The sequence below is a fragment of the Siphateles boraxobius genome, unplaced genomic scaffold (genome assembly GCF_051911475.1).
Source record: "Siphateles boraxobius isolate OS27281-9 unplaced genomic scaffold, OSU_SipBor_1 65, whole genome shotgun sequence".
Taxonomy (NCBI): domain Eukaryota; kingdom Metazoa; phylum Chordata; class Actinopteri; order Cypriniformes; family Leuciscidae; genus Siphateles; species Siphateles boraxobius.
In genome coordinates this window covers 1,222,246-1,246,893 of record NW_027509192.1, presented here as the reverse complement: position 1 = coordinate 1,246,893, position 24,648 = coordinate 1,222,246, and the positions used below count along the sequence as shown (strand labels likewise).

The window sequence follows — 24,648 nt, the reverse complement described above, 5'->3', positions numbered from 1 at the left end:
TCACTATAGTAGGGACGTATGCGATTTCAGATGCAGCCTTAAAGACTATAGTCTAATGAACATTAGTATGTTAGCAAATAGAAAGACATTACATAACTATTTAAAGAGTAAATATTAAGTAGCCTACTAGTATAGTTACTAAACCTGGAATAGATACCATTAACAATTTGAATACATATAAATTAGTATTTGATTGATACAAGCTATAAGATTACTCAAATGCAAAAATCTGCAATTTGTTACCAGTAACAGAAGTTAGTCGTCAGTAAAGCAGCAAAGCAAAGGAATACATGATTTTATTTCAATACTAGTGACTTAATGATTAGAGACTATATTAGAATATGTACTAATGAGATTAAAAAGTTCAATATTTATTGTATAAGTAATTTAAGAAAAATAAGTAGCCTACTGGTGCAATAAAAAAATTTGCCTAGATTACTGTTGTGTTTTAAGGAACAAATGTCAAGGCAGCCTATAGCCTGGCACAGACATTTTGCACAAGCTAAAACCATTCAGGCTTCATCCGAGAAACACATTTTAAATAGTCAAAGCATTGATAGATGTTTTATGGGATGCATATAGACACAATAACAGCTATGAAGCATCCGCTACCCCAGCCCACCCCACCCGCGGGGCAATGTCTCAAAGCACGTCACCGTGAGTGTGTGTGAGGAACGAGAGAGAGAGAGAGAGAGAAAGTAGATGTGTGCAGACAACCTGCTCGCGCGTAATTCTGGGAGGAGGAGGACTCTCCGCCGAGCAACGACACAATAAACACTCACGGAACCGCGAGAGTTTCCCCCGGTGGAGTAACAATAAGCACTTAAATCATCCAGCCAGGAGTCCATCATCAATCTGCAGACATGTATCTGAACAGGGAGGAGGAGTACAGCAAAGGTGAGCGCTTTTGTTTCTATTGCCATTAAACTTGTAGGAGTATCTTCTCCCCTTGGACTGGTGCCTGTGGCGCGGACAGGTCTGGTGTGGAGGCACGGGGGGTGTTGGAGATGGTAGGCACCTGTCACGGGGGTCATCACTTCTTTGCCCCCTTGTTTTACACCATTGTCCAGGCGCACACATACAAGCGCGCGCGCACTAATGACTGTTTGACATTGTCACGCGGACACGCGCTCTCAGGGCATTTGCGTTGACAGCGATTACTGTTGCATGCTGTATTTGATGTATAACTTTGATTTGAGGTCCCACGAAGGTCTGTTGTTGCGTGCATGCTTTCTTATCGAAGGATCGATCAGAGCTACTTGTTGTGCGCTTCGTCCTTGGTAGATCCTCACATGAAGAGACTTGAGGAAGGACGTACGACTAAAACACAAGGTCAAAGCAGGTGCCTCGTCCCCGGTATCCGCATCACTGCGCGCTGATCTTTGTGTCAATGTGATTTTTTTTTTTTTGGGTGATGATTCCGCGGGCGTTTTGCTGGGGTATCGTGGGCTGTTATTTGTGTCAGCTCTCCCACGTGTTTCCGTAGCGTGATTCCCCGTGAATTCGCTGGGTGTCCACTACAATTTTCCCCGGTGTCCCTCCCACGGTAAATGAATTCGCTTCGGGGCTCCGGAACGTAGGTGACTGGAATTGAGAGTGGGCGCGTTCGGGTTACGCCAGCAACACCTGCTGCTACCGAGAGCCAGAAAGCAAAAGACGGTGTTTGATATGCGGTAATGGCCGTGAGAAGATGATAACCGTAGCGTGCATGAAACTGTGGGTTTGGAAAGGAAAGGTGGGCACGGATAAGCCCATCACATTTACTTGTTTATCCCACAAACACGAATTTGTATAGGTACACACATAATTAACATTTGCAAAGTGTTCTTTATAAAGATGCTTGAACGTTGTGAACTGGTTCCCTAATATAACCAAACAGGATCACACAGCATAGCCTACTGTAAAAGGAAATGTTCGCTTGAAGGTTATCATAATTACTGTTATGTAATTCTAAATAAGACATCATTTAGTCAATTTGTCAACAATCCCCATGAGAAGGTTCAGTCAGGATTTGCTTTTTTTACTCATCCCCAAAAGGTTAGCAGAACATGTATTAGCTACACACAAGTGGCTGGGACTTTGATTCCATTAAAAATTTGTTCAGTGATTCAGTCAGTGACGTTTTCTACATCGTTAGGCCTGTAGGTGGAGACAAACGTATCTTTTTGCCTGTTGTGGGCGTCATTGGGTCATTCACTTGAGCGAGACAGTTTTGCTGTGTTTTAATAAACTGCGCTTGTTTGCAAATCTTCTAAGAAACTTGGTAAACTGACAGTAACATAAGCATAATAAGGACTTTTCAATATCATTTGTTTAATGTCACGTCCCAGTCCGTTTTCAAAAGATGTGTCTTATTCAGTGCCTCTCTTCAGATTAAAACACTGACTAGTTCAGGCTGGCCACACACTTGAAGATTTTAAGCCCAATTTTGGGCCAGATTTGCTACCCCCAACGATCTGGGGTATGTGGCTTCTCGATTCAAGGCTTCTCGCAACTGACTTTTTGTCCAAAAAATCCTCAATTCTAAAAAATCCTCAATTCTGTCAGGACCACTATCGTCAAAGATGATTGACAATTAGCATACAGTTTGGATTGGCGTTTGGCGGTATGGTTTTGTTCTGGGCAAGAGCAGCAATAACCCCCCTGAGGGTAAACAGAACTAACATAAATGTATTGCAGATATCATTGTCAATACTTTAATGTACAACATAATTCGAGAAATTAGTCTTATTCAAGGGGAATCAGAATGCCAAATCCTGACTGGGCGAGAGGAGGAGCTGGGGAGGGAGGAGGGTAATTCGCTCCTGAGAACGCGATAGCTGCTGATAATACTGAAGGAGCTTAAATATGTATAATGTGACCTGCCAGAACTACCGCTACCTTTGATTTGTGTGGTGTCGTTACGATTATTTTACTGCTCCCGATCGCATTGGAGCCCGCACGATCACAAATCGTAAATATCAAACATGTAAATGTCAAACACGACTCTTCATCGTGATACCCGCGACAGCCAATAGAGTGCAGGTATGACGTCAGTTTGTAGGCCAATCGGCAGTTCGCATCACGCTGGTTCCCTCGACAAAAACCCAATAGGATTTTGCCATAGGCTTTTGGATTATCGCTAAAAACATGCTCTGTGATCAACAAAAGTTTATGATACTTGCATGTTTTGTCCATCAAGATAATTATCACAGATGAACACAACTTTTATGAATTTTGAAGCCTAAATGCAGTCGGCAGAAGTAAAAAGCTAAAGGTAGGCTATAAATGAACTACATCACGGTCCTACAAATTCAACGTCACCTTCACTAATCCTTCGAAAGCTTGTCCAGTTTTTATCTAAAACATTTTCCCAGAACATCTGAGTTAGAATAGTTTATAAGAGCACAATTATAAGCATAACGATGCTGTAAAAGCGGACTGAGTTTACCTGTACGGCGTGATGACGTTTAATCTCCTCGACAGACTCTGTAGTCTCATTTAGCCACTTGTTAGCAACCGCCTTTTTCAAGACATGTAACGGCAAAAAAATGAGTGGGGTAATACTGATGTATTTTAAGCCATAGAATGAAACATGAAAGTGTCTTGAGCTTGTGTTCGCCACAGACCTTATTTCAGCCATTTAACCGAACTCCCATTCAAAAACCCCATTGGTTCCGGGACGATGGAACCGGCAGTGCTAAAATGCAACTCGCTTCCGCGTTTTGCCGTACAAAGTGATGTCATACCTGCACCAATCAATGAGATTGAGATCAGCGAGCTTCACCAACTGGATGTTGTGTGCTTATGAAACTAGGCAGCCGGAAACATGCCACGAAAGTGGAGAATTTAGAAAGAAGATCGTCTATAATCTTTATTTCATCTTTGTTTTTTTTTCCCCGTAAAACAAAACTCACGCCTGGAGAAGCAGCTGACCACGTCGATTGTCCTCCATTCGTTTTTCTTCTCAAGTCACGTTTGATCTCGCGAGTCTCCGTGAGATCTCGTCTCACTGTGAAGATGTTACAATCGACAGGTGTGTGGTCTCGCGGTCCGGACGAATCTTCTAGTGTGCATTCGGAGGATTATAATGCTAAACTGAGGTCTATGTCTGTGTCTCCCACAGTTTTAAAATCGGTTAAGCTTTGAAAGTCCTCTGGTGTGTCACAGGCCTTAGTAAATTACTTCAGTGTGTTCAACCAATGAAATGCTCCTTCATAGAATGTGTTTGAATGCTATTGGTCACGTGCAATGAGAACGATTCGTTCACTTATAAGATTCATTTAAAATACTTATTCTTTCACAAACAAACCACCACTAGTACACAATCAATAAGCAAGTGCACTCACTCATTTGGGATTTACCTTCAATCATGGAACCGAAAGCCTAGATGTTGGGGGAGTGTGTTTGGTTATGGTTTAATTGATTTGGATGTGATTGATGGAGTAAATTGATTAAGTTTTTCGCAGGTGATTTTGTGTAGCAGTGCGCTTTAATTCTTCACACGTTTCTAAGTGGAAGAAACTTTATTACCGTTGATGTGTTTCTAGGTCATTTTTATGAGTTAGTTGATAAAGAGATGTTTTTGCAAATGTTATCACATGAATGATCACAACTGTGGGTTAATGACCTACTAATTGTGGTTGATTAAAAACGCCAATGAGATAATAAGATATTTGATATTTGAGATAACTTGTTTTGAAGAACGAATACCTAATCACTAACAGACTGTAAAGATGTTAAACACAATCTGGAGCCTCACCCCCTCTCCTACTGTTTCTGTGAGACATATTTACCTTTCATGCTTGTTACTCTTCCTTTAATGACTCGCTTTATACGGATGACAATGCAAATGTGATCTGATTGGAGCTTCAAACGAAGCAAACCTCTTGTATGTGCCTGGCAGTCATTCATGCTCCTATAGGGCTTCATCAATACAGTTTAGGGAATGAAGAAACAAAATCAGGTCCATTATTGATTATTGCGTCTGTGTGTGTTTCATCGATTGATGTCATTGATATATGGAGCCACTCACAAGTATGGACCAAATATTAAAGATTGGGTGACTAGATGTAAAAGTTCAGGAATTGGTTTTCATTTATCTTGTCAAACTAGGCCCTCATGCTGGATAGGTTTGTGTGTTATTAAATTGAGTGAACAGATTGCAGATGATAAGTGAGGGAATGGACCAAACGGTGAAAAAAAGTGTATGTGTAAATATGGATGTGTCACAGTGGCACAGAAGATGACAGGAGGGGTATAATGTGCTGAAATGATTGACAGTTCATGTATTATTCATGCAATCCTGTTGATCTGAAAGAGAGAGCGAGCGATGGAGAGACACAGACAAACAGAAAAAGAAATAAAAATAGACAAATTGTCTTCACCACCATAGACTTTTCTTGATGAACAGCTGTATTTAAATCTTGCTCGTGACTGCAGTGTCAAATCAACAATATAATACAGATGTTAAGTCCTCGGATATGCTCAATATGTAGTTGTACTGTGGATTTTGATTCATTTTGGTTTGATTCTTTTTCTTTTGAGTTTGCGTTGACATTCAGTTTAATGTCAGATTGATCTCTGGAGGCTGCCATCTTTGCTTTATGAGCTGTAAACGTCACGGAAGAGACATGGAAAAATCCTAAAAGATCTGGTACTGGTGAGACATTTAATGAAAGCAATTTAAATTTTGCTTATAGGGGTTGGACAATGAAACTGAAACACTGGCCAATATAGTGTTGGAGGATTCAGGCCTGTATAAGGCCAATCTTCTCTGATTTTACATTACATCAGGAAGAGCCGAGTGTGAAGGTTGAATTAGCAGAGCAATAGCACAGCACATAAAATATTACAGTCCACACAACGTAACGGGAGACACATGCGAAGTAAAAAGATGACATATTGTTGGTGTGTGTCTCGCTGGCTCATCTGTGACCAGGACTGCAAGTCTTTGTGGTGTATGGAGAGCTATGCTATACAGGGTAATGTTGGCAAACCACCATGTAGGACAAACCACATCCAACAGGAGTAACTGACGACACAAGAGGACGCTGAGAGGGATGTAACCCAGACTGTATCCAAAAAACATAAAACCACAACTGAATTAAATACACACCTCCACTCTCCTGTTTCCACCAAAACTGTTCGTCAAAAGCTTCACAGAGTCAATATTCATGGTCGAGCTGCTGTAGCCAAATCTTTAGTCACTCGTGCCAATGCCAAATGTTGGTTTCAGTGGTGCCAACAGTGCAAATCTGAATAATGTGAAACATTTATTGTTCTCTGATGAGTCCACCTTCACTGTCTTTCTCACATCCGTGGGAGTTACGGTAGAGAAGAAGCGAAGAGGCTGAACACGGACTGATGCTGTCCTGAGTGAAGCACGCGGTGGATCAGTGATGGTTTGGGCTTCAATATCATGGCTTTCTCAACTGTACTTGATGGATGCGTCTCTGCCAAGGACTAGCGAACCCTTCTGGAGGACCTTGTGCATCTAATAGTTCAAGGTGGGGCCGTGTATCAGCATGATAATGCACCAATACACACAGCAGGACTGGTGAAAGAATGGTTTGATGAACATGAAAGTGAAGTTGAACATCTCCCAGGCCTCCACAGTCACCAGATCTAAATATTTTTGAGCAACGTTGGGGTATTTTGGAGGACCGAGTCAAAAAACGGACATTGTTCTGGAAGAGGAACAGCTCAGAATCGCTCCGTCCGCTGTGAAGGACTTGTATCTGTCATTCCCAAGATGAACTGATGCTGTATTGGCTACAAAAGGAGGCCCTACTCTATACTATTAAATGATGGTCTAAAACCAGATTTCAGTTTCATTGTCCAACCCCTGTACATTGCACATTTTTAATAGACTTCAATTAATAAACATGCCTTTTGACCGAATAATGGTGTAGTTATAGCATCTATTAGCCGGGCCTGACTGCTGAAGCTGAACCCTACCGAACTGTTCACCACCAAAACATCTTATTATAATAAGAATGAGTAAATCTGCTATGTCTACAAATCTGCAAAGACAAACAGTGTCAAACTAGTATTGCTTCAATCATTGTATGGGCCTGCTGGGCTTGGCTTTTTATCTATTCATAGAAAAAAGACAACAATAGAGTGCTTAAATGAATTATGATTTATATGAAAATTGTATTATAATGTCCTTTAACAGTGTTGAGCAAACTAGTTGTACGCCAAAGCAATGCATTCCCAATAGGCTACTGGCAATTAGCGCTATTTTAATTGTGCATGCTCATCAGTCATTTTTTACATTTTCAGAAATTGCCATTTGCATACCTATTGACCTTGTTTTGGACTGAACGAAAGACAGTTTGTTCTCAAGCTATATGCATATTCATGCTTAGATTCACGTATTCGTTTAGTAGATTCAACCAATGAAATATGTGCACATTCTGCCGAAATTGCTTGTTCTACAGTTTTTGAAGTCATGATAAAGTCACCAAAGCAGTCACGCACTTTATAAAGGAAGGTTGGGTTGAATGATTTTTTTTACTTAAAAAAAACTCACGAAAACACAGGTAGTCATAATTCTGTCTCAACACCATCCAAAGAGCTACTATTGTTCCACCACAAATGTATTACTTCCAGCTTCAAGAGCTTTTAAAAACCTCTGAAAAGCCAAGTCGAAGATGGTCACAGAACCCTTTGAGAGTCGATCCCTCAGAATATTACTCACAGTACCTGAGCTCGGACGACAAGGGAGAGTAATTGGAAACCAGTACCGAGCTATTATACAGAGGTGAGAGGGAAGAGCATTGATTTTAAGCTCTGTTGGATCTTACCCTGCTCTTATGAGAAACAGGAAATTGATTGTGAATTTGAGCTTCTTCATCATAATGAATATTAGATGCCAAAATTGTCAGCTAATGAATATGTCCGTGTGCATCGAAGTTTAATGTTGCCGCTCACAATTCTTTAGAAATGATGTGTTGCGTTCTCTTTCACGCGATTGGTTTTATTGGCAAATGGGAGTGTGGACGTGACCTTGAATGAAGTGCGAAGGTCCAATGGTTCATTTTCATTCTTCTTAAGGCACATTCTTCTGCAGTAAAATTCAATTATTGCCACAGATGCTCGGCACAAACAGAGAGAACTATGTGACCTTATAACTGAGCGCGTTATGTTCAAGATTTTCAAGTTTAACATTTTGAATTCCGGTAGTCGTGATGGCAACACATAAGTGGTACATTGAAGGACACTGAATAATTAGAGAATTTTAAGTGCAGCTTTAATGTAATTATTGTTCATAATTTGTCTCTTTTAAAGTGCCGGAAAACATGGCTATCAGATAAAGCAGTCTGATGAGCGATTAAAGGTCCGCCTGTCTTATTGATTAATGCTAATTTCGACCCCCGTGGTCGGACTGAATCAAAACACTGGCCTGAACACTACCAGTGCACGATGACAAATATTTTCCGGGGTGACTGTGAGAAATCATATCTTCTGAAGCAATATTTATTGTTTCACAAATCATTATCACTGCTGGCCATTAATGTAATTTACAGCGATCTAGGTTATGATGTAAGAGTCATCAAAGTGATTAGCAAGCAATGGAAACGAGAGTATATGAGAGAGAAAGGAGGAGAAAGAGTGGTCTGACTTTGCAGAACAACATTGTTGCTTGATATCTATACCTTTACCCTACATGAAGCTCTGTCGACAGTTGCTTACCACAGAATATAATTGGTAATTGTTACAGGAAGGCATTTACAATGAAAATGAACATTAAGACATTTAGAAAAGGTTAGTAAGTTATCCTCTCACATTAGTCTCAAGTTAGCAAGTTATATTACAACTCATGTGAAGTTTTTAATCCCTGTCATTTTCTTGTGATACCGTTGTGCAAGAATACCAAAAGCAAACTGCACAGGAATTATGTTAGCAGAAATTCAACAGATGTTCAGTCACAAAAAGGATGATTTAGACAATGATATTCAAGTTCTTTTTAAATGCTTTAAACAAAAATATGAGCTTCACATATCTACTTTTAGACCCTCAAAGTGCTTGCTTCTGTGTACTTCAATTTCAAGTGCCATGACTTGTTTTTTATAACTGTGGAATGAGTCAAAATTATTTTCTGCAGCTATCATTCTAAAACCTCAAATGCTGCGGTGTCAATAGGTCGGCACTAAAAGCAGTGAATGCCAAGCTAAATTAAAGTGTACAACAGCATGAAAGCTAAACTCCATTTGGTTGGTTGTGCATAACATCATCTCTGATTGAAAACATCAACTTGATTTATCTTGCGTCGAAGATACAAAGATTTGATTGTGTCCCAAATGATGTACGATGCACTTACTGTACAGTATATACAGTACTCTGACATACAATGTATAAATTCTCCAATTGGACACTTTTCCAGTTAGAGGAAGTGTTTTTTTAAATGAATTGTACATGCACATTTCTCTCACCATTTATACTACGAAATGGTGTAGATTAGTGAGAAGTGTGCAAAATAGTATGCACACGTCTCACCAGTGATAATTTTTTTCACACCCAAATCAAATGGAATGTAGATTAAATGTGGTCAAAAAACAATTTTCCTGAGCACTATGAATCCAAAAAGTTATGGTTAACCTATTTTATGTATGGGTAAATGGCATTTTATTTAGGTATTTTTATTTCCTTTATTCACTTTACTTATTTGCATGCAACACCAAATATGATATGATATGTATATATATATGATATATATGAAATGTGATATGGTATATACTGTAATCGCGTCATTCAGAAATATAAATGCAAATTCCTCATCTACATTTATGCATTTGCCAGATGCTTTTATCCAAAGCGACTTACGTTGCATTCAAACTATGTATAGCTATATATTTTTTTATCAGTTCCTACTAGGCATGCACCGATTTTGTCCGATACCTATAACCAATAATTCTTTATATTTGAAAGCAGATAACCGATATATTGGCCGATAAATCAAAATAAATTTTTTGTAATATAATTTTTGAGAGCCTGATTACAAAAACAAAAGTCTCACCATTAAAAGCCATGTCTCAAGCACACAATTATAATGTTCTCATTATAATTTTATGTAGCGTATATGACAGACTAGTTACATGTTGCACTTAACTGTATTTTTCTTTTTTAAAGTGATTCCAATCATATTTCAAGCAATTCAAAACCATCAGTAGTAGTGGGGTTTTGCTCCTCAATATCTGTTGTATTTATCTTGAAGTCTTATTGCCAGCATCTGTCCCGTCTTGCTGCGCTGGGTGTGTCCCGCTTGTGTTTGGACGAGATTTAGTTGGCCGGATCGAGACAGAACGACTCCTGTGAGTCCACACTAATGCTTGAGTCTGTTTGGATGGGTGTAATTTAAATGGATAGCTGAAGAGAGGAAAATGTGTGTGTGTGATCGTACTCCATTTTCATTAGCAGGAAAACCACCCCAGTAAAATTACATGAAGAATAGGCATTATGAGATGTGAAAGTGATTGTCTGTTTTGTGATTCTAGCAGCTCTTTGTTTACATGACCCATGTTGTTCAGTGTAAAGAGCTGGTGGTGAGATCTCACACGCACACACACAGACACACACACTACTACAACGGGAGATAATTACAGCCATTGTGTGAGGACACCTGAAATAGAGCCTGCTCCTCAAATAGCCTCACGTTCAGCTCTTGGCATTGAATGAGACGACGGAGGAGATTTTAGGTCATATTCTTGTCAGCAGTCAGTACTGAAGTATGCAACGTGATTTAGAAAAACTATAGACAAATGAATGCATCTTGCATGTGCAGTCAGATGATTGTCTTCATACGGGGTTTATGATGTAGATGTAGTTTCTCCTGTGCAGAGTAATGGAGATGACCCTGTTGATTTTACTCCAGCTCTAAAAGCATGGTTTTGGCTGAAATCCTTTATTTGACAAGAGCGAGTGTATTAATTCAGTCTAAAACAGGGATCGCAGCACTCCAGCAGAGTGGACTTGAGTTTGGTCCAGACTCACTTGTCATTCAGAAAGGGACGGAAGACTCTTCATCCCCTGTTTCTCATCTCTTCTGTTCTGTTCTTGTCTCTTCTGTTCTGTTTTCTTTTGTTCCGTTCTATTCTCGTCTCTTCTGGTCTCTTCTGTTCTGCTCTGTTCCGTTCTGTTCTCCTCTCTTCTATTCTCGTCTCTTCTGGTCTCTTCTGTTCTGCTCTGTTCCGTTCTGTTCTCCTCTCTTCTATTCTCGTCTCTTCTGGTCTCTTCTGTTCTGCTCTGTTCCGTTCTGTTCTCCTCTCTTCTATTCTCGTCTCTTCTGGTCTCTTCTGTTCTGCTCTGTTCCGTTCTGTTCTCATCTCTTCTATTCTCGTCTCTTCTGTTCTCCTGTCTTCTATTCTCGACTCTTCTTTTCTGTTCTGTTCGGTTCTCGTCTCTTCTGTTCTGTTCTCGTCTCTTCTGTTCTGTTCTCTTTTTGTCTCTTCTGTTCTCGTCTCTTCTGTTCTGTTCTCGTCTCGTCTCTTCTGTTCTCGTCTCGTCTCTTCTGTTCCATTCTGTTCTCGTCTCGTCTCTTCTGTTCTCGTCTCTTCTGTTCTCGTCTCTTCTGTTCTGTTCTCTTCTGTTCTTGTCTCGTCTCTTCTGTTCTGTTCTCTTCTGTTCTGTTCTCTTCTGTTCTGTTCTGTTCTCGTCTCTTCTGTTCTGTTCTCATCTCTTCTGTTCTCGTCTCTTCTGTTCTCGTCTCTTCTGTTCTGTTCTGTTCTGTTCTCTTCTGTTCTTGTCTCGTCTCTTCTGTTCTGTTCTCGTCTCTTCTGTTCTCGTTTCGTCTCTTTTGTTCTCGTCTCTTCTGTTCTCGTCTCTTCTGTTCTGTTCCATTCTGTTTTCGTCTCGTCTCTTCTGTTCTCGTCTCTTCTGTTCTGTTCTCGTCTTTTCTGTTCTGTTCTCGTCTCTTCTGTTCTGTTCCGTTCTGTTCTTGTCTCGTCTCTTCTGTTCTGTTCTCGTCTCTTCTGTTCTCGTCTCGTCTCTTCTGTTCTTATCTCTTCTGTTCTCATCTCTTCTGTTCTCTTCTGTTCTGTTCTCTTCTGTTCTGTTCTCGTCTCTTCTGTTCTGTTCCGTTCTGTTCTCTTCTCGTTTTGTCTCATCTCTTCTGTTCTCTTCTGTTCTGTTCTCGTCTCGTCTTGTCTTGTCTCTTCTGTTCTGGTCTCTTCAATTCTCGTCTCGTCTCTTCTGTTCTCGTCGTTTCTTCTGTTCTCGTCTCTTCTGTTCTCTTCTGTTCTCTTCTCGTTTTGTCTCGTCTCTTCTGTTCTCTTCTGGTCTCTTCAATTCTCGTCTCGTCTCTTCTGTTCTCGTCTCTTCTGTTCTGTTCTCGTCTATTCTGTTCTGTTCTCATCTCTTCTGTTCTCTTCTGTTCTGTTCTCGTCTCGTCTTGTCTTGTCTCTTCTGTTCTGTTCCGTTTCGTTCTCGTCTCGTCTCTTCTGTTCTCGTCTCGTCTCTTCTGTTCTCGTCTCTTCTGTTCTCGTCTCTTCTGTTCTCTTCTGTTCTCTTCTCGTCTGTTCTGTTCTGTTCTGTTCTGTTCTGTTCCGTTCTGTTCTGTTCTCGTCTCGTCTCGTCTCTTCTATTCTGTTCTGTTCTCTTCTGTTCTCGTCTCGTCTCTTCTGTTCTGTTCTCGTCGCTTCTGTTATCGTCTCTTCTGTTCTCTTCTGTTCTGTTCTCGTCTCTTCTGTTCTCATCTCTTCTGTTCTCGTCTCGTCTCTTTTGTTCTCGTCTCTTCTGTTCTCGTCTCTTCTGTTCTGTTGCATTCTGTTTTCGTCTCGTCTCTTCTGTTCTCGTCTCTTCTGTTCTGTTCTCGTCTCTTCTGTTCTGTTCTCGTCTCTTCTGTTCTCGTCTCTTCTGTTCTGTTCCGTTTTGTTCTTGTCTCGTCTCTTCTGTTCTGTTCTCGCCTCTTCTGTTCTCGTCTCTTCTGTTCTCGTCTCTTCTGTTCTCGTCTCTTCTGTTCTCTTCTGTTCTCTTCTGTTCTGTTCTCGTCTTTTCTGTTCTGTTCTGTTCCGTTCTGTTCTCTTCTCGTCTTGTCTCGTCTCTTCTGTTCTGTTCTCGTCTCTTCAATTCCTGTCTCGTCTCGTCTCTTCTGTTCTGTTCTCGTCTCTTCTGTTCTCTTCTGTTCTGTTCTTGTCTCGTCTCGTCTTGTCTTGTCTCTGCTGTTCTGTTCCGTTTCGTTCTCGTCTCGTCTCATCTGTTCTCTTCTGTTCTCTTCTCGTCTCTTCTGTTCTGTTCCGTTCTGTTCTTGTCTCTTCTGTTCTGTTCTCGTCTCTTCTGTTCTGTTCTTGTCTCGTCTCTTCTGTTCTCTTCTGTTCTGTTCCAATTCTGTTCTCGTCTCTTCTGTTCTGTTCTCGTCTCGTCTCTTCTGTTCTCTTCTGTTCCGTTCTCGTCCCTTCTGTTGTCTTCTTGTCTCGTCTCTTCTGTTCTCTTCTGTTCTCGTCTCTTCTGTTCTGTTCCGTTCTGTTCTCGTCTCTTCTGTTCTGTTCTTGTCTCGTCTCTTCTGTTCTCTTCTGTTCTGTTCCATTCTGTTCTCGTCTCTTCTGTTATCTTCTGTTCTCGTCTCTTCTGTTCTCGTCTCTTCTGTTCTGTTCCGTTCTGTTCTCGTCTCTTCTGTTCTGTTCTCGTCTCGTCTCTTCTGTTCTCTTCTGTTCTGTTCTGTTCTGTTCTCGTCTCTTCGGTTCTGTTCTTGTCTCGTCTCTTCTGTTCTCTTCTGTTCTCTTCTGTTCTCGTCTCTTCTGTTCTGTTCCGTTCTGTTCTTGTCTCGTCTCTTCTGTTCTGTTCTGTTCCGTTCTGTTCTTGTCTTGTCTCTTTTGTTCTCGTCTCTTCTCTTCTCTTCTGTTCTGTTCTCTTCGGTTCTGTTCTGTTCTGTTCTCGTCTCTTCTGTTCTGTTCTGTTCTCATCTCTTCTGTTGTGTTCTGTTCTGTTCTGTTCTCGTCTCTTCTGTTCTCGTCTCTTCTGTTCTTTTCTGTTCTGTTCCGTTCTCGTCTCTTCTGTTCTCGTCTTTTATGTTCTCTTCTGTTCAGTTCTGTTTTCGTCTCTTCTGTTCTCGTCTCGTCTCTTCTGTTCTCGTCTCTTCTGTTCTGTTTGTTTTTTTCTCTGCCTTTCTTTCTTCTCATCTTGTCTCAACACAACTAAATTTCTCTTTTCTAATGTGTCTCATCTACTTTCCCCATCTTTTCTTATTTTGTCTTTCCTCAACAATTGTTTGATTGTTTCTTTTCAGCCTTATGTCTCTTCTCATCTCATCTCCATTTTCTCCTTTCCTCTCTCCTTTCCTCTTCTCTGTTCTGTTTCTATTTCTGTTCCTCACTTCTCAACTCGACTTGTCTAGTCTTGCCTCTTCTTGTTTTGTTTTCTCATTGTTTTCAGCTTGACTACTTTCTGCTTCACCTCTCATTTTCTCATCTTTTCTCTCATTTCTCATTTTCATGTTGCCTCATCTCTCATCACGTAGTCTAGCCTTACCTCACCTCTAGTTTTTTTGTCTGTTCTCTTCTTATTTCACCTTTTCTCGCCTCATCCCACCACTCATTTTCTCTTCTTGTCTCATCTCATTTCTTCTCTCAGGAATGTCTCCAGACTATCAGACAACAATTTGATGTTTTTCAAGCAGGATTAATATGTCAAAATGTGCATGAGAGAGTGATGGAGAAAGGAGAGCGAGCGAAGCCCCCTGGAGTGATACTTCAGTCAAGGTCATGTAGAGGAGAGCGGGAGAATTTGTGTGTGAGCGAGAGCAAACTCAGAGGTAAGACAGAGGTGAGAGCAGGTTTACTGAGGATAAGAGGAGTACCGGGAGTAACAGAGATGAAAGCCTTTCGTCATACAGCTTTATGTTATGTGCCTGTGTGTGTGTATGTGACGTGTGCTTTAATGCATGCAACGTGTTATACAACCATCCCTTGGTTCAATACGAGCAGCATAAAAGATTCTCTTCTCCTCTCCTCTCCTCTCCTCTTTTCCTTTTCCTTTCCTGTTTCCTGTGCACCATCTCACCTCATCTCATCCTTCTCTCATCTCATCTCATCCCATCCCATCCCATCTCATCCCATCTCATCCCATCCCATCTCATCCCATCCCATCTCATCTCATCCCATCCCATCCCATCCCATCTCATCTCATCCTATCCTATCCCATCCCATCTCATCCTTCTCTCATCCCATCTCATCTCATCCCATCCTATCCCATCCCATCCCATCCCATCCCATCTCATCTCATCCCATCTCATCCCATCTCATCTCATCCCATCTCATCCTATCTCATCTCATCCCATGCCATCCCATCTAATCTCATCTCATCTCATCACATCTCATCCCATCCCATCCCATCTCATCCCATCCCATCTCATCCAATCCCATCCCATCTCATCTCATCTCATCCCATCCCATCTCATCTCATCTCATCCCATCTCTTCTCATCTCTTCTCATCTCATAACAATCACTCATAATTTTCTTCTCCTGCTTTGGAGAACTCCAGCTAAGAAAACAGAACTGTGGAATTATGGAAAGAGCGAAATGGGAGAAAAAATAATCTGCAAAGACAGAAAACCAGGTAGCGTTTAAAAAGATTTTAAAAAGACCAAAAAAACTAGCAAAAAGCACAGTGACAACAACTAGATAATGATTGAGGAATGACATCACAAACCCCCCACCCCCCACCACACACACACACACACAGACACACAAACACACGTGTGTGCTAAGGCCTGTCATGTTTTGCGCTGAGCTTTTGAGGAGCTGTGAAAGGAAAAACAGGGAAAAATCTTTTAATCACTTGCCTCTCCGGAGAGCAGAGAGCCTCTCCAGAGGGCTGGAGACAGAACGAGAGAGAGCGTGTGTGTGTGTGTGTGTGTGTGACTCACTATTCATGTTTGATATTTTTGTGCTAAGTGGAAAGAGGGAGTGTGTGTGTGTGTGTGTGTGTGTGTTTCACTGAGCAAGAGAAAAGAAACTGAATGTGTGTGAGGATGTGCTTTCTCTGTAAGTTGATGGAGGCAAGTATGTGTGTTTGTGTTTATTTATAGGACGTCATATATGTTATGCACAGGATTTATGTATATTGCATCATCCAGCTGTAGCTGCGGTCAAACTGTATCTCCAGAAGTCTGAGTGTAGCTGAAGGCTAATGAACCGATAAACAAACACCCTCAATAAAATAATACAGCATTCAGCAATACACAAAAGGCAGTGGACGAATGATGCAGAAAACTCAGTCTGGAAATTCATCAGTTTCATGTGTGTGTTTAAACAAGATTGTTAGAAGAGATTTGTGCATGTTTGTGTGTGTGTGTGTGTGTTAAAATCTGGCAATGTGTTGAGATGGACAGATTGTGCTGAATGAGTGCCATGTCTTCAGAGTCTGTTCATTCCTTCATTCCTCTACCTCTATCATCTCCTTTTATCATCATAACTTGATCTGTCTTTCACAGTATAACTCTATCTATCTATCTATCTATCTATCTATCTATCTATCTATCTATCTATCTATCTATCTATCTATCTATCTATCTATCTATCTATCTATCTATCTATCTATCATTCTATCTATCTATCTATCTATCATTCTATCATTCTCTCTATAAATCAATATGTCTATCCGCCTCTCTGTCTATGCATCTATCCGTCTGTCCTTCTTGTCTGTCTGTCTACCATTCTATTATCAATAAATCAATCAATCTGTCTGTCCGTATATCCGTCTGTCTGTTCTTCCATCTACTCACCCATCTGTCTGTCTGTCTATCATGTCTGTCTTGCTTTCTATACACCTGGCAATAAAGCAGCCATAAAGAGCCTTAGATCGTCAGCGGGGGGATCAAAAGAAAAGCACACCATTACACTCCTTAAACGACCTGACAGATTCATTTCTCATTGTCCTTTGTACTCGTCCCCAGTGATCACCTGTTAAATTTTTATCAACAAGAATCAGTTGAGGGGGTCGTTAAATATTCATGATCTCAATGAATATTGAACATTCTAAGGCATTGGATGCATAATGAGCAGCAGGTGGAGGATAGAACACCACCAACATTCCGAATTCCATCATGTTTGTTTACTGACTACTGTCAACTGGCCGTCGCTCTCAATTTCCCCTCCGGGTAGCTTGTTATAGTTTGATTTTCTCTGCCCTCAATGTCATTCCTTTCAGAAACGGCCAAGGCCAAATATTCCAGCTCACGTATGCTCGGTTCCAACAAGTCTGTCGTTCATACGATCTTGCGTTAAGTAACCTCACCTCTCGCTTTCCCCACCGGCCCGCCATTGGCTCACTCACGAGCCTCATACCTGCAGTTTGCTGGATAATTGCTTTCACAGGAGTCTATTTATAGATCTTCAGACGCAATAATGAGTCCTGACGCTAGAAATACGTTTCGTGAATAGATGCAGTTAGCAAGTGATAATGATTTTCAGCACCCCTGCTGAAAGAATGGGGTTTGCTTATTTGTTTAGTCAATTATTCATTCTCATTAACAGAAGCCGTCCATCAAAGGGCGAAGTTTCAATGACATCCAGTAATTTGCACTTAGTATGTTGCGCCAGAGTCTTGCAACGTTTATGCAACGTCACAGAAATGTTTGCATTCATGCATTTGGCAGATGCTTGTTTTACCCAATGCAATTAAATTGCATTACAGGTTTAAATTATATCAGTTCATGGATTCCCTTGGAATCGAACACACAACCTTGGCATTGCTGGTGCCATTTAAGATACAGTTATTGTCATTGTAGAAATGCGCTATTCACAGTAAGCCATGATTAATATAATATTATATGTGAGTGAAAGTGTCTGATATTAGTCCGGTTGCTGAGATAAAGTGAATAATGTTCAGCTGGCCATTTGATCTCAAAATGGTGTCTCTTATGAGGCTAGCGCTTCATGTGAAATAAACATTTTGTGGGCCAATTAATGTCATGTGAGATGTATATGCTTTTACACATTTTTCAGAAGTTCTACTCATTTCTTTACTGGGAAAACTTTTTGAAGTGCACTTTTAAAAGCCCCAAACTCTTTTTTTTTTAAGGCACAAAAAAGGCTTTCCCCATAAATCCTTTGGTAAAGCATCCTAGATCCGCGAGATGGATGTCATGAACGTAATTGAAATCTGGTTTGAGAAAACCGCCATGTCCAGTCCAAATGATGTGTTTTTAAGCCTTTCCTGTCACTGCTGTAAATGCTTCTAGTTATTGATTCTGAAGACACACTGACCCTAAAATGGACTCTGTTGCCCCCTGGTGGCCAGAGCTAAAACTATAGGAGGAAAAACAGTGGAGTGACGGACACCTGACATGTGAAATGCCATTGTGGAGTGAAACACGCATGATGCACAATGCGAACAGACGACATATAAAGAGATTTCACCATCCTGAGAGCACTTGGCAGGAGTGTATGTGTTTGCGTACTGTTTGCACACACACTGCTGTTATCCTCCCCATAATTAAAGTGAAAGATAAATGAACACACACAGATGTGAACGGAGATAGGGAAAACCAGAAAAGCAGGCACAATATGGTCGAAGCAGACCAAATCCAGGAGAGAACACGTACACACACATTTGCATGTCCCTGTTTGTTCCTTCTCCTGATCCGACACCAGTTGGGCAGCTCTGTTCTCAATCTCCTCTCATCCATGTTTGGCACCAAGGGGGTCTGTAATACCTGGAGGGAGCAATGCATTAGCATTCCCTTTCATGCAAATGGAAGTTGCTAAGCTGGTGCATACTTTACAGCCACAGGAAACTAACGCTAATGGCACCACAAAAACGTCATGAACCCTTCACTGGTGACTATCTGAGCTGTGACCTCAAAGACAGCAAACTGGGAAAAGTGTGAGTCAGTTTTTAGTTAATTCAGCTTAGGTGGGATATTTGATTCATATTTAAGTAGGACTGTATACACATGAATTTCAGAGCTCAGATTAGCTTCTAATTTAATTTATAATAAAAAAAGATTCAAGTACAGATTTGATTCGATTACAATTTTTACTATTTCAACGAGACATTCAGTATACAGATTTGATCCAATTACAATTTCATACAAATTCAATACAGATTTGATTCATATTAAATTAGGATTTTCCATGATGTTATGCCAATTCAAGTCATATTTAATCTGAATTGAATCTGTATGAAATTGTAATTGAATCAAATCTGTACTGAATCTTATTATTCAGTATAGATTTGATTCAATTACAATTTCATACAGATTCAATACAGATTTGATTCATATGCAATTAGGATTTTTCTAATGCAGGTTAAATCCATTTTTAATCTAAATTGAATCTGTATGTATTTGTAATTTGATCAAATCTGAGCTGAATCTTATTCAAAATGTAAACATCATTTGGGAGATTTATCTCCCATTCAGTTCATATTTAACTCGCATTCATAATTCTCTCATCCATTAATCTCTGCATTATATAGTATTTAAACGGGTGGCTCGTTTGAATCGATACTGATTTGGTTTAGCAGATGTTATTTTTAAACATACATTTCCTCTTCAGCAAGAAACCTCATGTTATGGGAAAGGGGCGGGGCATGTGTTCTCATTCAGGTAGTCTTCCTCAAAGCTCTTGTTGTTGAGATTTGCTTCAGATAACACACCCTTAATGCTGAGTATATTTGCTCAAGCAATTGTTCCACACACTTTCATAAAGCTGACTACAAAAGGATATTTACTCTTGACCTAGAATTGTCGTCATGCTGCACTTACAAAAAGCAACGCCTGGGAAAATCAGACCGATCTGATGCTAATGCAGAACATCAGCGATCACAAACAAACTCTCATTATTTCTCTTTTCGTCCTTCGTTGAACATGAGTCCTCATTACTAAATATATAAAAAGATAATGATCATTAATTTGCACAATTGTTTCTATTGTCCACGTTCTCTCTGCTTTGTTTATTGTTTGTAAGAGTCTTGTAGGTGCAGATGGGATGGAGTGAGTGTGTTTTGGGCTTAGGTATTTATAGAGCGAGAGACGACAAAAGATGAGAAAGATGGAGAAAGCAGAAAGCTGTGCGAGTTCTACACTTGCGAGAACGTAAAATGAACACAGAGATTGCATAACTGCTCAGCACACACACACTGTGAATATGATCTGTGTAAGAGGGATGTTTGTGCTGTGTGGACTCGCCATGATACAGCTCATGTGACACATAATGGATCTGTGTTGTTCGGGTCAGGTTTGACTACGTTTTAGGGACCAAATGTCATCACCAGAATAGAAAAAGCTGAAATCACCTTCTTTGTGCAGAACAGTCCCCTTGAGGAAAACGGCTTAGTAGACATGCTAAATAATGTTAATGATTATGTAAAAATGCAGGAATGTCCTCAGCATGATATAAAGGAGTGTGTGAGTGATATTAGTAGCGCTTTAGCATCTCTTTCAATCTTTGTCATCATGAATGTGTGTCACGTTAAACATGAAAAAGCATCTTCCTGTCCTTAAAGATGAAAACTATCCCGTAATTGACTGGCCCTCAAGCCATCCTAGGTGTAAATGACTTTCTTCTTTCAGCCAAACACAATCAGAGTTATATTAGAAAATATCCTGGCTCCTCCAAGCTTTATAATGGGAGTGAATAGCAACTTAGATTTTGAAGCCCAAAAAAAGCGCATCCATCCATCATAAAAGTGATCCATACGGCTCCAGGGGGTTAAGAAAGCCCTTCTGATGTGTTTTTGTTAGAAAAATAATCATATTTATAACTTTTATAAACAATAATCACTGGTTTCCAGTAACAGCCGTAGCGAGTGTAGTTCCGGCTGAAGAGTGACCTCTGACCCGACGCATGATGTAATGACGAACGCAGAAGCGCAGAGGATAGGGAAATACAAAAGAGTATAAAACGAGAATTTTTTAAGAAGATGCTTGAGTTTGTTGCCTATTTGTTTGAATCTTAGTTTACGTTACTCCTACATCTTAGGTCATGCGTGGGGTCAGAGGTCAATCTTCCGCCAGAACTCGACTCGCGTACTTATTACTTATTAACTATAACTATAAAGCCTTTATTAACCCCCTGGCGCTGTATGTATTACTTTTATGATGGATGGATGTGCTTTTTTTGCTTGTAAGCTTGGAAGAGTGAGGATATTTTATAATATAACTCTGAAAGAAGAAAGTCATATACACTTAGGATGGCTTGAGGGTGAGTAAATTATGGGATAATTTTTTGGTTGAACTGTCCCGTTAATGATCCAGCAATCAGAATCTGATAAATTGGCCCGAAACCCCACCCACCATAAACCATTATTGACCAATCCTGTCTTAGCAACCGTTGTCATTTGACAACGTGAGACAATCATACGCTCTTCTCCTATTGTGAGTCCTTTGTGTTTGGGTAGGTTTAAAGATAATATTACAGAAATAACCTAATATTGTCTCACCCTACATATTCTCACTGTCTATTTTATTGCATTGCTGTCTGGGAGGATCACTTGAGACATTAAAGATATCTCATTTGTGATTTTTCCTTCCTTTGAGGACACCTCAGGATACATGGAGAGAGATGATCATATATTTAAAGACAGACATATCCATATGTACCAGTGAAACCTCATGAATATTTCAGGACAGATGGTGTTAATTCATGGACAAGCTACATGCAGAGAGCCACTGATCTGACTCTTGAGACCACACACACACACACACACACACATACACCTGCATTGACAATCCAGGTCTTCATTAACACGACCCCTGGAAGGTCACAAGGTCAAACGAATTAGCTTCTAATTTATGAACCGGTGTTTGTTAAGGCGAGCATAACTACTGCTCTTGGTGTACTTAGTATTTAACTTCAGTGCATAATAAATCCTGCAATGTGTTCTGTTGAGGACAGGTTCATTTCTCTCCTTAAGCTTTTTGTCTGGCAAAGGATAAAACAATTCACATTATTCTTAAGCTTCGTTTCAACATCCACCTTTAACACGACAGCTCCTGCTTGTGATGTAGAACTAATGCCGTCACAACCTGTACACACCCATGACATATTTACACTAGGGGTGTAACGATACTCTCACGTCACGATTCGATACATATCACGATACTGAGATCACGATACGATATTATTGCAATACTCTATGGTAAAAGGTTAACAAATAAACGTACTGTTGATTAAAATGTTACATTTTATATTACATTGTGTGTGTAAATGAATACGCTTGGACTTGGTGCTGGTAAGTAACCCAATGCACAGGACAATGATGACACCAGAATACAAATATTCATTATTCTGAAGCTGAAAATACAGAATTATTTTAGACGAATATGCTTGCACTGTCACTGACTAGATATATTGAAAATAATGTAGGCCACTTTTTACTGGTAACAAGACATTTGGCATTATCAGATTCAGGACCAACCAGGGGCGTCACTAGGATTTTCATTTTAGGGGGGCTAAGCCCCCAATGAGGGTATGATTTTTTTTTTAAATATAAAAAAAGGTAACACTTTAGTTTAGGACCTAATGCTCACTATTAATTTAATTACCATGCAAAGGCAGGGCTTTATAATCACTGTGGTCCCAAATGTGAGGTAGGGCATATAGGGGGGTTCAGGGTTTCCCCGAGAAAATTTTGATTTCTCTGATCTACATATGTGCATTTTAAGATGTTTTGAAGGCCAAAAAAATTGGATAACATCTTTAAAACCATGTCAGTGGGCAGCTGATTATTTTTCTCTCCTCATCAGCATCACACTCTTTTTCTCTTTGTTTTTATCTTGCCCTGTCTCTTCCCCTCCTAAAGCTGAGCTTTGACTCATAGGCTTTTCATTTTTGTCTGTCAGTGAAGAAAGTAAACATGGTTCAACTGATAGGTTGATTTTGCCTAAGAATCATTTTCTCAGACAAGTTTATTTACTGAAAGCTACTAAAGCTAGGTATTATTTGCATTCACAATATGTAGGCTACACATTCATTATTGATCTTATGCCTAATACAGGGCCGTAGACAGGGCTTTATAATCAAAGAGGTCCTAAATTTGAGGTTGGTAGGGGGTTCAAATTTTTTATTTCTCTGATATGTGCATTTCAAGACGTTTTTAAGATAAAAAAGGATAAGAAATATCTTTAAAACCATGTCAGTGGGCAGTAGATTATTTGTCAATACCTGCTCTCTCCTCATCTCCATCACGCTTTCTTTTTTTCTCAGTCTCTTCATCCCTTTCTCTTCCCCTCCTAAAGCTGACCTTTTTTAATTTACTAAAGGCTACAGTTTGTATTATATTCTCAATATGTACACATTCATTATTAATCTTGTGCCTAACATGATGAAAACGGCTTTAATGTTTACTGTCCCCTCACAATGACAGTAAACTAATTATTACATTACATAAGTCACATACTTTTTGAACTAAAAATATTTTCCGCTCAAAATGACGAAATTAGACAAAACTATATTAGTTTGCTGATTATTTTTTGTCATTCGTTTAACATTTATGACCTAAAAAAATGTCAAATATAAAATGTTAAGTTTAGCTACTTACATCTTATCTCGCACTTGACCGTACGCGTCGAGTCGCACTGTTAAAATTCGCGCTCAGCAGCGTCTGTGAACATAAAGCCCGCCTACTTTGATTTGATTGGTCATCTCAAATATTCTAACATTGACGAGCATTTCAGACCAATGAGGCTCAGATGAACACACACACACACACACATCCACACCCTGTCCTCTGTTTCTGAGGTGCTCTCTGCTCGGCGCCGCTGCGGATTGAAGATGAAGAGCGCGCTAAATCTGATTATATCAAGACTGAAGCGAACACGAATTTGTGTAGCCTACATTAATCACACATTTTTAGGGGGGCTAGGCAGAAGTTTAGGGGCCCCCCTAAAAAGGGCCTAGCGACGCCCCTGGGACCAACAAATATTCCCCCATTGCATTATTATACATTATATTCAACATTATATAGTAGTTTAATATAGCACTGACACTAAAATTCTGTAAACTTGATTTTTTTTCTCACACAGCAATTTTCATTTTGGGTGAACTATACGCAATACATATTGTCACTATCCCCGATACATATGCGTATTGCGATATATTGTGACACGATATATTGTTACACCCCTAATTTACATGTTGTAATATGACATCTATATATTTAATCCATTTCTCATTTGGATTTCACAAAGTTCCTGTCAGTCCCTCCACATCTGATCCTGCTTCTGAGAGTTAATAAATCCTGCAGGAGAGGGAAAGAGAAAGGAAAGGTTGAAAAGGTACCACAGGTTAACTAAGTTTAAGATGGGAATGATTCCTGGAAGGCTGGCGGTTATCAGGTGTTCATATTTCTTTCCTCCTCTCCGTAACAGGGTGTTTACAGCTTCACTGACATCTAATGCTCTCCGCACAGCTCATACGGTGCCATAAAACCGCTTAGAGAGAGAAAGAGAAAGAGAAATCGGGAGGGATGGAGCACTTCAGGGATAGAAGTGAAGGGATAAATCTTACAGCCGGAGAAAAGAGGCTGATGTGTGGAAAGAAAGCTACGAGTAATTCAGTGCTTTTACTATGTTTGCTAAGCCAAGCGTCACCATTAGTGCTGATTACAGAAGTGAAATGTGTTATGAATGACGTTTCATGTTGTTCTGCTTTGTAACTTGGGTTTTAGCTATTTTTGTATTGTAGTGTTGGTACATTTAATTTCATACATTTTATACCGACTAA

The 24,648-nt window shown here is 40.0% G+C and overlaps 1 protein-coding gene across 2 annotated transcripts in view; it reads left to right on the top strand.

Annotated features, from left to right (window-relative positions):
- Positions 1–682: 682 nt before the first annotated feature.
- syt7a (synaptotagmin VIIa) overlaps positions 683–24,648 on the top strand; it is a 138,523-nt gene continuing 114,557 nt past the window's right edge. Inside the window, exon 1 of one of the 2 annotated variants that reach the window (XM_077210098.1) lies at positions 683–897. In XM_077210098.1, coding sequence (XP_077066213.1) covers positions 864–897 — 34 coding nt within the window. In that variant the 5' untranslated portion in view covers positions 683–863. The remainder of the gene's footprint in view (positions 898–24,648) is intronic. The other variant, XM_077210099.1, reaches the window with a different exon arrangement.